This window comes from Chlamydotis macqueenii, chromosome 2, assembly GCF_036417535.1.
Source record: "Chlamydotis macqueenii isolate bChlMac1 chromosome 2, bChlMac1.mat, whole genome shotgun sequence".
Lineage (NCBI taxonomy): Eukaryota > Metazoa > Chordata > Aves > Otidiformes > Otididae > Chlamydotis > Chlamydotis macqueenii.
Window position 1 is genome coordinate 130,203,195 of NC_141557.1, and position 13,596 is coordinate 130,216,790.

The 13,596-nt window shown below is 37.6% G+C and overlaps 1 protein-coding gene across 5 annotated transcripts in view; it reads right to left on the bottom strand.

Annotated features, from left to right (window-relative positions):
• The window catches only part of JPH1 (junctophilin 1), an 85,949-nt gene that overhangs the window by 25,506 nt on the left and 46,847 nt on the right, over nucleotides 1-13,596 (bottom strand). For all 5 annotated transcript variants that reach the window (XM_086740941.1, XM_086740942.1, XM_086740940.1 and 2 more), the window contains exon 3: nucleotides 5,238-5,356. In XM_086740941.1, the coding sequence (XP_086597067.1) occupies nucleotides 5,238-5,356 (119 nt within the window). The remainder of the gene's footprint in view (nucleotides 1-5,237; nucleotides 5,357-13,596) is intronic.

Sequence of the window (13,596 nt, forward strand, 5' to 3'; positions counted from 1 at the left end):
ACTTCCAGCAAGCTGGATGGGCCTCACACTGGGCAAGAGGAAGGATGGGGAAGAGTGGAGGCATCTGCTCCTTGGGCTTGGCAAGACTGGTGATAAATCTGGAAGTCAAGTTGTGGAGACTGGTATGATAAGAGCTATAAAAAGAAAGGTGAGAACAAAAATAAAGCTTGAAACTGATATCTTTTCTTTTAACGCACCTTCTTTCCTTGATTACTAGATACAACAGAAGTGCCTTAGGATACTTCTATAGGCTCTGGCTTTTCCAGAGTTGTGTAGAAAGAGGATGGAAGCAATAAATTGTAGAGAAAAGATGCCATAGCAAGAATCCTGACAACACTTCTGTGGGGATTATGAAGTTGTATGTTGAATAATTTCAGAAAAGGAACAGGCTCTTGCATGACTAAGAATAACCAGTGTGCTTCCGTAAGCTTTAAGGCACAAGCTGATGGCATGGATGGTAAGTCTAATCAGGCAAGATGCTCATTGTAATTGGTTTTTAAAATAAAAATATCTGGCCTGGTCCACGTGCACTTAGCTGGCACATTCCAGTTAATTAGCATCAGGCAGAAATCTCTCTTTCCTGTCCATATGGAGCTTGCATTTTGTGAACTCGAAGAGGTGGAGATGGCTGAGAGGAGGAAAATGGGAGCATGTACTTTCTTCCGAGGCTAAAGGCATCCACCGCTGGTCAAAAGAGTGTAAACCACAGTTGCTCTTTAAAGCATTAGAGGCCATTAGAGGTTGCCTTTTCACAAGCTTAAAATGCTTATTTCTGAAACTACTGATGTTCAGCATGTTAATACTGATGCTATAACAGCAACCAAACATTACAGGAAAAAATACCAGTAAAACCTGACAAATTCTTATTGTTTTCATTAGAAAATCTTTGTTCTCTGCTCATATATTTCACCCAAAGAAATTACGTCCAACTCTTTAGAGAGCATTAATTGATAAACTGCTCCTTGATTTCTCTCATGCCTTGTTTAGGAGGTCAAAGGCTGGATGAACTGCTCTGGTGAGCCATGTATGTTTGTCTGGCAGCTGGTTAGCTTGACAAATAATCTGCCATAAAACAACTGAGATCTGAATTTCCAGACCTTAATTGCTCCATGGTAAAGTGCCCAGACTGCTCTTACCCTGCAGCAAAGTAGTTTTACCTCTCTTTTATTTAATCAAATGTTATTCACTCAAACTGAATGAAAGAGCAGTATCCATTTGCTGCAGGATATATATGCATACAGACAATTCTGGCTTAGCTGTCTAGTCTGTGCAAGTTCATACTTTAGCTTATCTCCTGATAGCATGTTTACAAGACTATATTCTAGAGATGGCCTGTGGATTTTAGAATGAAAGGGTAAGTCAAAGCATCCATTAACCTTGTGCAAGACTAGGACAATATTTCCCCCTTTTACTGGGTGTCAAAAGCCTTTCCTTCATGTTACACCTTTGATATAGCACTCCCATTAGTCATTTGCCCTTCTCTAGGTTTTAACAAGAGACACAAACCAGTGTTTATTGTTTTTCTCTAAGCAAAGATAATCTCAAACTGTCCCTGGATGACTCCTCTGAATGAGGATATGACTCAGGTTTCATTTGTTTCCTGTCCTGGTACGCTCTCTTTTGACACATCAACAAGTTTAGTGATGCCTGAGGAAACAAACAGGTCAGAGCTGGGATTTCTCAAAATTAGTTTTATTTGGTGATAAAAAAGCCTGTAAAGCATGGCCTCTATAAAGACTGCAACATTTTTTAAATCTACAAATCTTACAGCCTTGTGGGTAGGGCTCTGCAAAGATATGCTATCCTCATAGCTATTAATCACTAGCCAAATTTGCTACAGCAAAAGTAGAAGCCGGGTCTTGCCTGAGACTAGTGTGAACAAACTTAAGGAAAACAGTTCCCTGGAACCTTCTAACTCCTTCCACCATGGCAATGACCTTTCCAATCATACTTGCTTTCCTTATATGCAAGTATTAAAGTAATCAATTACTGGGAAAGCTGAATCTCAAGATTTCTACGGTACCTCAATATTCATGACTCAGAATGACATTACTCTTCTTACTCGCTGGACGCTACTTTGCTTCCCACCACTTTGTTCTCCTTTCAATATCCTTTTAAACTACATTACAAAGCTAGAAACTCTTGGCAGCTTCTGATGAATGTCTTGAGGAACATAAAATTGAAACGTGAGAAAAAGTAATTGGGAAGTAAGAAGTGTCATGGTACAATGAGTGATGAATATTCACGGTAATTACAAATTGTGTGTAATACTAGGGTATATGGCCCAGAAGATTGGTTTTTAAGAATCTGAAATTTAAGAACTTTATCAAAAGATTTTCAAATATTTAAATGGACTTAGGCTGCAGGTAATCCAGACATCACTCATTAGGACAGAAAAAAAATGCTTAACTGGTGTTTACAGAGAGGTATTTGTATTTCACTTTTTTTTGGTCTCTCTTTCTTTCAAGAGACTGGTTGATACACTACATACATTTATTCATTGCTGACAGCATGCTTTCCTACTGTACTAAGCAGTTCAAGCAATGAAAGAAAAATTACACTTTCCCACAATAACTTATTTTCAAGACAATTTAGCACAATGGAAAGCTTTCTCTTACCTGTAGTTTCAGAGACTGAGACACAATACTTCTCATTACCTTTTAGTAGCACTAACATAAACTTATAAAGACACTGTAAAAATAAAAAGCTCAAGCAACAGAAGAAAACCAGTTGCTATTAGGAAGCAATAATGGTTACCTTGTTTTAATTTGAACATACAAAAAATGCTATTTGAAAAGCGGGTATTTACTGCTGTTTGTGCGAGTGAATGTAAATAACTAAAAATATTGATTTATTTTATTACCATAAATAACAAAATCTAATGGTACCATTGTCCAGTAACTCATAGCGTGACACTTGGGAAATACTTAAATAAGCACGTATGTGTACAGGTGAGTCTCAGGGTTAACTGGTACCATTCAGAAATAATGTATCTGAAAAGGGCATGGTGAACACTGAGGATGGAAAGTATCTTTGACATGATAGTATCTGAAAGGATAATGATGATGTACGAATATGGTGTTTTGCTGTAGCTTATTTGGGACAACTGAAATTTAGTTAAGATCTTGGCATCTTAAAGTTACTTAAGCAATGGGAATAGCAATGTTTTTTTCAAATGTGTACAAATATGCTATATTTGGCCATCTTGAAAATAATAAGGGAATTGAAAATTTAGACTCCAAAAGAGGTATTTATCTTTTGATAGGTAGCTAGCTAACTGATAAACATTTCACACAAAGAATAGAGTAAGTAAAGTTTGAGAAATGTTTTGTTAAATCACTGTACATATATATAGCTGCATTTGGGGAAGGGATACAAACTCTTCCCTTCCGTAATTGGAATAAAAGTTTTAAAAGAGAAGAAAATAATAATCCCACACCTTCTCTTTCCAAACCTCAACCAATTTGTCAGCAATGCCACTTCATATCCTGTGGCAGGAAGTAAAAAAAGTCACCTAACAAATTCTTGATTTGGGGGATTTTTTGGTGTTAAATTTTACACCATCAGATGTTTGCATTTTCTCTTGAGTACTCTAGCCATTTCTTTATTTCAAAGGTTTGGCAGCTTTGAAGTACTTTCATTCCAAATGCTTTAACTCCCTCTTTCTTCTAGTTTCTATCAAGCTTTCCTTTGACAGGGTTATTAGTTCTTTGCATGGCCAAGCTTATGACTTCTTAAATTACGACTGATAAGATGAACTGCTGCTATAAACTGAGAATTTATCAGTTGACAGAAGAATGAAATAATGAAAAAAGAAAAAGACTTGAGTATCATAGGAGTAAGGGCCACTAATAGAAGCCCACAGGAGAGGTTGTATTGAGGTCATTTCCAGCAGTGATACCATTTTAAAGCTAGTAAAGTCTTACTACTGGAAATAGTTCTGTTGAGCTTTGCCTACAGTTCTGGACAGCCATGTACAAGAAAGATGAATTTATATTCAGGATGGACACAAAGGAAGTTTGCAAGACTGGTAAGGAGAACGGAGATTCTAACCTGCATGAGGTGACCAGCCCTTGACTTTACACACTAAACAAATAAAAAAGAGCATCCCAACTCTCCCAACCCCAAAGCATACAGATTGCTCTTGACAACTGAATACTTAGGAATAAAGAAAAAAACCCCAGCTGACAGTATCAATTTAGTAACAAGTTATATATAGTGGTCAGTTATACTAAAAATTGAAGGAAATAGGTGGATTGTTAGAAAATATTGACAAATGTTGTTGTTCTTCAATTTTGTGGGTCATGATATTGGTCTGCATTCACCATATGGGTACATTTAAGAATAAATGGGTTTGTGTCTGAAACAAGGATGTGCAGAAGATGATGGTAAGTGAAAATGAATCTCAGAGCTATAATCTGTATTAGCATACAAGTGCAGACAAGTCCTTGAAAAGTCATAACAAGATATGACTCAACTCATTTGACAGGTCAAAGAAAGGACAAACATATGAAAAGACATTAAATTGGCAAGTGGAGTTCCATTTTATCTGTCCAATCTTTATCTAAAGAGCAGTACACAAAAATATTAACCTTATGGAAAGACAGCAGAAAAACAAAGCAAAAACTACTTTGCTTCTTTCTGCAACAACTTTCCAAACCACGTGACAGGTGAAAACGGGTTGCAATGCTGACAGAGGTGACAGAGACTTAATTCTATGATACCGTGAGTATGGGACCAATGTTCCACAGAGCACCACAGGCATAACAGAGGAAGATTCCCTCACATGTTATTTTTGTGTGATGGTAAAGCATTCTCCAGAATTCAGGCCTTAGCTAACCGGGACTGTCAAGAATTCCCTTGGACAGTAAAAAAAGGAAGGATCTTTCTCCTAATAAACACACTATAGAAATAACCCAAATTTTGTTGATTTATGTTCTCTGAAGTCTGTCTTTGACACTGTCCTGAAGAACCTACTAATTGGAGGCAAATTTGTATGCTTGATACTGACTTTTTGACACTCAACTGTTTTCATACAAAGCGAGTAATCGAAAGATTAAAAAACGAAAATAAAATCTCCTTGAGCAATGTACACTCTCATGACTTACACACAACTAGTGTTTCTGTATAAATGATAAAATTCAAAACAAAATCAGCTTTTAAACTTAACACAGAACATTTTCACTGCAGTAAAAAAACCCCAACAACCAGCCACAAAAACCCCAATCTGTAATTACCTGGTTGGTAGAAATTTGGTGAAAGTTCTCTGGCAACTGCTCTTGCAATATCACATTCCTGGCGAGCAGCCTGAGCAGCCTGATCCGCAGCATCAGCTTTAGCTCTTGCATGTGCAGTTCTGTACAGAGCAGAAAACAGTTTATATGCAGAGGAATCTTTTATGAGTTACATCAATAATGTGAGAGCAAAGCACTACTGTCCTCAGCTACCATACACTGTACTGTACAGTGCACTCTTACGCCCACTTGCTGCAAGTAACTGCAAATCAGTCAAAGTATTTCTGAATCAACAAATTATTCCTCTCAGTCCTGCAGCCCTCCTCATCCTTGTATGACATTTACTTGTAGGTACACAAGTTACAACCCAAGTTTATAATTAAAATTTCTGAATAGAACAAAACAGTATCTGACCGAAGCCTGGGATTATGGTTTTAATACACGTTACCAGAATGTGTACAGCAGTGTACAAAAGGTCAGACTGGGTGACCACACTGATTTCTAAAGAGGGGTCTGTGAGAGTAGGATACACAGTGTTCAGGGGGATTGTGGAATGCAATTTATTATCTTTACAGTATTTAAAAGTTAGTATCAGTCCTGGGTGCCATGTAAAATTTTTGAAGAGCAAAACTGAGGTATTCTAACCCAAAAAATTAAGAAATGTCTTCCACAATCAGACTATGTTGGAGAGGAAAACAATGGAAAAGGTGTTTGATGCTTCAACAGGCATTTGTATAAATGGGGATTTAACAATTTTAAATTCTTGTAACTAACTGGATTTCAAATCCAAAACAATCTAAAAAGGCAACCTTTCTGAAGTCAAGACAACAGTTTGGAATACTTTTATAAAGTAATCTGCCCTCTGCTTCCACTTTTTTCCTTCTGCTATTTTTTAAACAGCCTCAAGAACAGCTTGATCAAGTGCCTCTAATTCCAGACCATGCAAATCGGTAGTTGTGTTACTGCAGGATTGCACCACTGTTTGTTCCATCTTCCCTCCCCACTTTATTTTTTAAACACTCATCTGTTTAAAAATTCCTGATGGCAGTGATCTCTCTGTGCCTCTACAGCATTAGCACACAGCCTAGAGCTACAAAATGGTTCATTAAAATGGAGGGGAAGCTAAACATGGCAAACCAGCAGAGTTTTGTGAGCTTCTAGAGATACTAATAATATTTCTACACCAGATATATTAAATGTCATTATTTCAGGAATTTTCTCATAACATTCTAGTAGAAAATTGACACTGAAATAAGCAAAAATTTAGTTAAGAGGACAACAGCAGCAGCAACTTTTATCCCATGTGCCAGGTGATTCTAACCAACAGCAACTGAATAAATGAAAACTTTCAACAACTTCGCTGTAAAAATTCAGTTTTATTTTCAAGGAATAAAGAAGAGTTCTATGGGTTTTAGATGAAGCAAGAGCTAAATGTTAGCACTAACCAGAATAAGCACCAGGAGATTAACAGTACGGCAGACTTTGCATTTCTAAGAGGATGTTTAATCCCATCGGGTACTAGTATAAACACAGACATAAAAAAACTACATAGACAGTTTCATCTGTGGTGCCTGGAGAAGATTTATTTAAGTTACATCCTCCCTAAAATGTGTGTGGGGATGAATGTTGAATGTTATTTCAAAGCTCAGCTTGTCACAATTTACTGGATAAGTATCAGCTCATGCTGCCTTCTCGCAGGTCCCTCTAGGTGTCTGAGAAAAAAAGATGGTGAGCAAATAAGCAGTGACACCTTTGACTTGTACTCAGGATGGGGGAAAGAACTGTTAATCAAAACAAATACACCGTATAATCCCATATGTGTTCCAGGCAGTTCATGAATGGTTGTACGGTATGTGCTTGCCTAGTAACAGTAATCAAACCCGTTCTTTCTCTATAATCGTTATTTTCAATTAGATGAGTTATTCTTAGCTCCTGCATAATTATGTCTATGTAGCATAAACTTAATGAAGCAATCCTAGCACTGGGACATTGTTTTGTGAGACAATAATGTAGTCTGCACATAGATAAACTAGACACTGATTATTCTTTTGTGATGATAGAACAACCAGACTATTCCCATATAAAAATAGTCTAATACTATTGCCACTGCTACAATAGACATTCTAAAAGCTAATATACTAAATGACCAGCATCAGGAAAACATACTGCCAGGATAGTACAGTTATTTATTGATGTCTGTGAATTTTCTGTATTACTATATCCAAGAAGCAAATCACACATCGTGTCCAAACATACAGTGGCGATTAATTAAAGAATTAAATGGTGATACGAGTAACAAGCTAGTGCAACTTTCTCACATGAAGCTGGGCAAAGCAAGTCACAGCAGGAAGAAGCTAGTGGAACAGAAGGTAAACGAGCACTGCTTTCCTTGGCTGCTGTATCTCACACGTTTTTCATTTTTTCAACTCGCACTTCCTGCTATTCTGCCCCTTTTGTACTCACAGTCAGGAGTTCCAGCAGACCAGGACAGGAGCGACTGTTCAGACACGAACGCTGCCAAGGCATGTCTCAGCGACACGCTGGAGCAGAGCCTCAGTGCTGTACTGTCGCTGAGAAACGACCCAGCAAGTGGAACTAAGCAGGCGCAGGAGGGTAAGGCACCAGAACAGCGTTCAGGTTCCTGAGCCGGCCTTCGACCAGCCAAGCAGAACTGGGTGCACGTGGCCGCGCTGAGACACTTCCCTGATGCCCTCTTCAGCGAGCATCACCACCAGCATACGTCCAATGTAAAAAGAACAGGAGAAACCAGCTGAGCTGGTGCTTCTGTACAGGACAGAGGCACTGTGCTTTTCCTGTGAACACAGGTTCTTCATTATTCACATTATTTACTATCACCTTGGCATTTGGATGATTTAGTGGCTAACTTCAGCAATGTGTACTTTATTATCTCAATTTGCAACGGTACATTCAGACATTTCTTTCACTTCCTGCACACTTACTTAGAAGTGTCAGACTCAAGTAATTTTTCTGTTGCTATTTAATTTCCATTCAAAAATTCTGTCTTCCACACTTGATATGTCTGTATGTTTTCCAAATTCCCTCCTTACAGTTACTGTTGCTTGGTGCTACATGTAGCTTGTACTTGTTCTGTTCTGCCTTGCACTGACTCCCACACTATCAGTGTTATTACCAGAGACTATGGAGAAATATATTAGTTTTGAATGACAACATTTATAAGGGAGAGCTATCAAAGCAGGGTAGCCCCATTGAAACAGAATCCATTTTCATTTATACTTTACACGGGAAAGTCTTCTTTACCTTTTGTTCCTGGAGTAATTTTGTCACTGCAAAGTCTTGAAGTTTTGTTTATTATCAGTAATTTTTCATGGAAATTTAAGTCTATGTTACATTAAGTCAAAATGACCCACATTTGAATGATCATCATCTACTTGAGAATTGCTTTTTTTTTTCCCCCAGAGTTCTAAATCTTTTGCCATGACAAGAAATCTTTATGAGAACTTTTGAGAGAAAAAACTCTCTAGTCTAGAAAATGTCTCATTTCCTCTCCCCTAGCCAAGAAAAAGACTTAGCAGGCTTTGCTAGGGACAAAATTAAGGTATATCTGTGGCAGGAATCAAGCTTAGATTAAAAAGGAACCCACAGCTATAGCTGATGCAGAGTGTTGGTACCAGGTGAGAGCATGTGCTGTCCCTGTACCTACCAGTCTCTGTTGTCAGTGACTGAGGGCTGGAGGACCAGTGGTTAACTGAATAACTTTGGTATTGTTAGAAATTTTATTTGGACTCATATTAGGGTTTAATTTTGAAAGAAGACTAAGCTTTCTAAACTGTGGGACAACCGATATCACTACCGATACCCTTCTTCTCTGTGTTTGGTTGGGTAGGTAAACAAATATATCATCTCAGCTACACTAAAGAGATTATAAGCACAGAGTCAGGGGCTTCTTATAAGCAGTCTCCTCTTCCAGCAATACTACAATCAGATTTCTATCTACTTACGTCTGAAAACTGACTTGAAGGAGGAGTACTGAGAGCTGAAGAGCTTAAACAACATTATCTATCATTCTACAGCAACAATGCTTATATATAATGCCATGTGTCTGGGATGCATTATGTAATGTTTATCTAAACCTAAACCCCATTTAGAACTGCCCATTACCCTCCAGATTATTTTGTATTTCCATGGTATCCTTCAATGCACTTGTAATGCTGCCTCATTCAGAGTGAATTAAAAATGTGAGCAATATATGTTTGCTTAATTTTTCAACTTTTATTAAACACAGTGATTCCAGCATAAGGCTCTCCACGAACTTGCTTTCTATTTCCTAAAATTATACAAATTATTTTCTCTGCTTTCTACTTGCCAATTATATGAAACACAATTATGTTCCTATCAAACTATCTTAAATTAATTATCTTAACAATGTTACTTATTAACAGATTTCCATATGGTCAATAAAAAAAACTTGGAAAGTCTAAACCTACATGAAGTTCTCAGAAATATATTTAATTAATGACAGCTATCACGTTTGTCTGAGTTGTGGGTTACTACCCATATAATCCTTCTTAACTGGAATTCTCTAAAAAATAATCTCATCTTCCTAAATTCTAAAATTCAGTGATTTTTCCAGAAAGGAAAGAATACTCTGTTGTTTTTTTTTCCAGGTATTTTTTACATTTCCAACATTTTTACATTTCTTTCTACCTATTGGAGGCTCAATCCTGCAAAACCAAGCTCTGATAAAATTGTTACAGAGCAACAGCATTTCCAGGAAAAGAGGAGCTGGAGAGGAAAACTTAAAGAAATGATTCTTTGGTAGTTTAATTTTCTCCTTGTCCCTGTTTTATTTCCATATTCTTCTGACATTACATATCAGTAATGAATGCTAGATAATTATCCAGCATCTATGCACTTTTAACACTGCTAGTGAGACACTGGCAATTACCAAGTGTGCCAGTTACCTTCCTCAGCTTCTTTCAGTGGTAATACTGGGTGAAAAACAATATTCTGCTACGGTAGGATTAAAAATTCATACGTGCACAACTACATAGAGTTACCTAAGAACTCTTGGCTTCATCACTCTCAGCAACTCATTGCTGTAATACACCTCAGAAGTGAGGGTAGGTCACTGAATACCAGCAAGAAAAGAGACTCTCAGAGAGAAACAGAGAGAGACTGACTTACAGATGCTGCAATACGAGAGCTTCAGGTCAGCGAGAAAAGTGCTCCTAAACTACAGATTGAACTGACCAAATGACATACACGCCCTCAGTCAAGGAGTCCGAACTTAACTCTTCAAAGCGCTTTGCTTGATCAATCTCCTTTGTGTTTTGCTAGATCTTAGTTTCAACCAGTCGCTCCTTCTTCATGAAGTGACTTCACTCAGGAACTGGACTACTTTGGTATTAACATTTTGTTTCTGAAAACTCCTCCTTCCCAGCTTAACTCCGTTTCTCATTTTTCCCCAGTCCTAACTCATATTAGAAAAAATGAAAAAAATGCTAATATTTAGTTAACAACTCTGAAAAAACAGAGCAAATTCCTTACAATTGGCAAATTGAAAAAATAACCTGGGAGTAATGACTGGCTAGTTAGATGTCAGTCTTGGGCATAAATAATAGCATAAATAAACTGGGTCTACATCCATAAAGATTTACAGGCTAATAGTATACAGTGCCAGACAGTATGCTTTAACAAATAGTAAATTTTGCCAAACACATCATACACATGTAAAGATTATGGGTCCCATACCTTATCTAGATTGCCTTGATTTAACATACTTGGATTGTTTTCAAGGTTTCTGATTTTGTACCCTACAGCAACGAAATTAAACAACAGCATAAATTACATGGAATTAATAAGGCACATCAAAATGGATTAAAAGCTAACTCTCTGACACATTTCAAAGCTTAATGCAGAAGACTTCAAAGAAAAGGGCTGATATGTGCATTTTACCTCAGGAATTGGATTTTGCTCGAGAGTTGTTGAATATTTTACTTTTAGAATGTCTCAATACAAGCTAAAATGTACTACGGTTGAGCTGGCAGGTTGCACAACTTCTGGATTCCAAAAAACCCCAAGAAGACATTTTACTGTAACCTAAAGTTCAATGATAACAACTCCCAAATCCATTACATTTAACTGTACTGAAACAGAACACTGGGAAACAAAAAATCTAGCCAGTATGGGAGACTGTCATGGAAAGCAGCACAGAAGGAGTATGAGATCAGGCTGGCTAGTCCCACACACTGTGGCAATGAGAAGAGCTAATGTGGTCCCTACACCTGTAGAGACGAAAATCAAGTACAAACAAGAATTTGTTCTTGCTGTACTATGTAATCCTGAATGCAGAAAACCACTAATGGCACAATGTCCTGCTCATCTGTGCCTCAAGAAGGAAAAAGAAATGCCAGGACCACAGATACATGACAGCAGAAAATGAGGAAGATAAAATGGGGAAGACAAGTGTTTCAGATAAAGACATAACCAGTCCAACAATTAGAAGTTGCATTTGGGTATAGTCAACCTCAAAACATTTTGGGTATATTTTACAGAGAAAAAGAGGGATCTTTCTAAGTCTTTAAAATTGTATTAGGCAGTGTGTTAAAAATTCTTTTAAATCCATTTTCTGAGAAAAAAAAATTACACAACCCTTTGTTTACAGGAAGTGAGATTAGATGATTTAGGGACTGTTTACATGAGGTATTTCAGACATCTGACAGAAGTGCTCTGATCATCTCGTTGGAGGCACCCCTCTTACTCCATTCAAAATAAGAAACTTGAACCATTTACAGTTTGGTCCTCTGAACTGTGGGGATGTTAGACTCCTGCAGTGGTCAGCATGAACATGCTTTGCTGCACCTACGAATATACTAATAGTCTCACGGCAAACACCAACCTGTGTTTGGGGAGGAATCAATCACCTTCTTACACCAAGATTAAAAAATCCAACAGATTCAAAATCTGTTTGCCTTCTCCTTTAGGTGTCTATGGTCCACATTAATAAAACCAGAATCGCTCAGCAACTCAGGGGTGCCAAGCTACATGTTTTTGCAACTTACACTGGTCACACATGTACTCAGCAGTTCAGAAAGGTTTTAAGTGAATGAAGGATAGCAGCCCAAAAAAGAAGTTATTTCTCAAAATTCACTTTTAACAATTGAGATAAACCAGTCTGATTTCCCTAGCTGTCTTTCAGGCCATCACTCCTGCTCAGCTGTTTGGAAAAAGACTCACATGCAGACGTCTGAATTTTAAAAGTGGTGTTAAATTGCTGTTAAGCATCACTAGAGGAGTTGCATTCACATGGTATTCTCCCTAACCTTATGTGTCCCACTAGCCTGGTGTTATTTATGTGCACGCCAGATAATCTGCCCCTGGATAATGGACCTGGCACTTCATGTGATATATTCAAGTTTATCTATTATTCTGTCAGGAGCTTGAATGAATGAAGTTTTCCTTTCATATTGATTGTACTTGACCCTAGCACTGACACAGAAATCTTGAAGGTGGCACAGCCTTCAATTTCAGCAGGATAAGCAGCATCATTTCAAGCTGAAAGCAAGATTTTCCTGTGGGGAAACTGAAGACTTAGGGCAAAATACACTTCTGTATACTATGCTCATAGGGTTTTTTCCCCAGTTTTGCCAATGGCGATTCATTCACTGCCAGTATCTTTTCATGTCACTAAGTGCCAAGTATGTCTAGAGGAAAGTATAAAACTTTATGTGCATTTGTCTATCCTACTTTATAGGAGAGATTACGTCCTATCCTATTTTATTACCAAGTCTCCTTAGTGAGCAATATTTTTTTCCAGTTCCCTGGCCCCATAATGTTAATTCCTGCAGACAGTAGGTTTTTTGGAAAGGGGTAAGGGAGTATCTGCAAACAATTTGTTGTTTCTGATCTCCCAAGCCAATTAGATTGGTTGACTGAAGAGAGCTTCTGAATCTAGCTGGAAGCATAAAAAAATAGATGTACACTTGAGCTTCAGCTGCTCTTGATGACATAGTTAAGTGAAAAAAAAAAAAAGAGGAGATAAATATGTTTCTCTTCCCTTCATTATAAAATAAGAGCTTCAAGGAAAAAGAACCCCATGTAATAAGGATTCTGCACAGAAAAGGCAAGCCTGCTCAAGGGAATGGGAACACAAAGACCATTGTGATAATTTGCTTAGAGAATTTCTAAGGTACGTTTAGTGCACTGCACTTCTCCCTGCCACACTTTTTTTTTTAAAACTGTTCTCTACTTGGGACAAATTAAATAAAATAGTAGGTATGAAGACTATCATGTACAACAGTATCTGGCCGCTATTCTGGACTCTGTGTGTAAGAAAGCAACAGCAAATCATCATCCCAGCGATACAGCTAGATGAAAATTA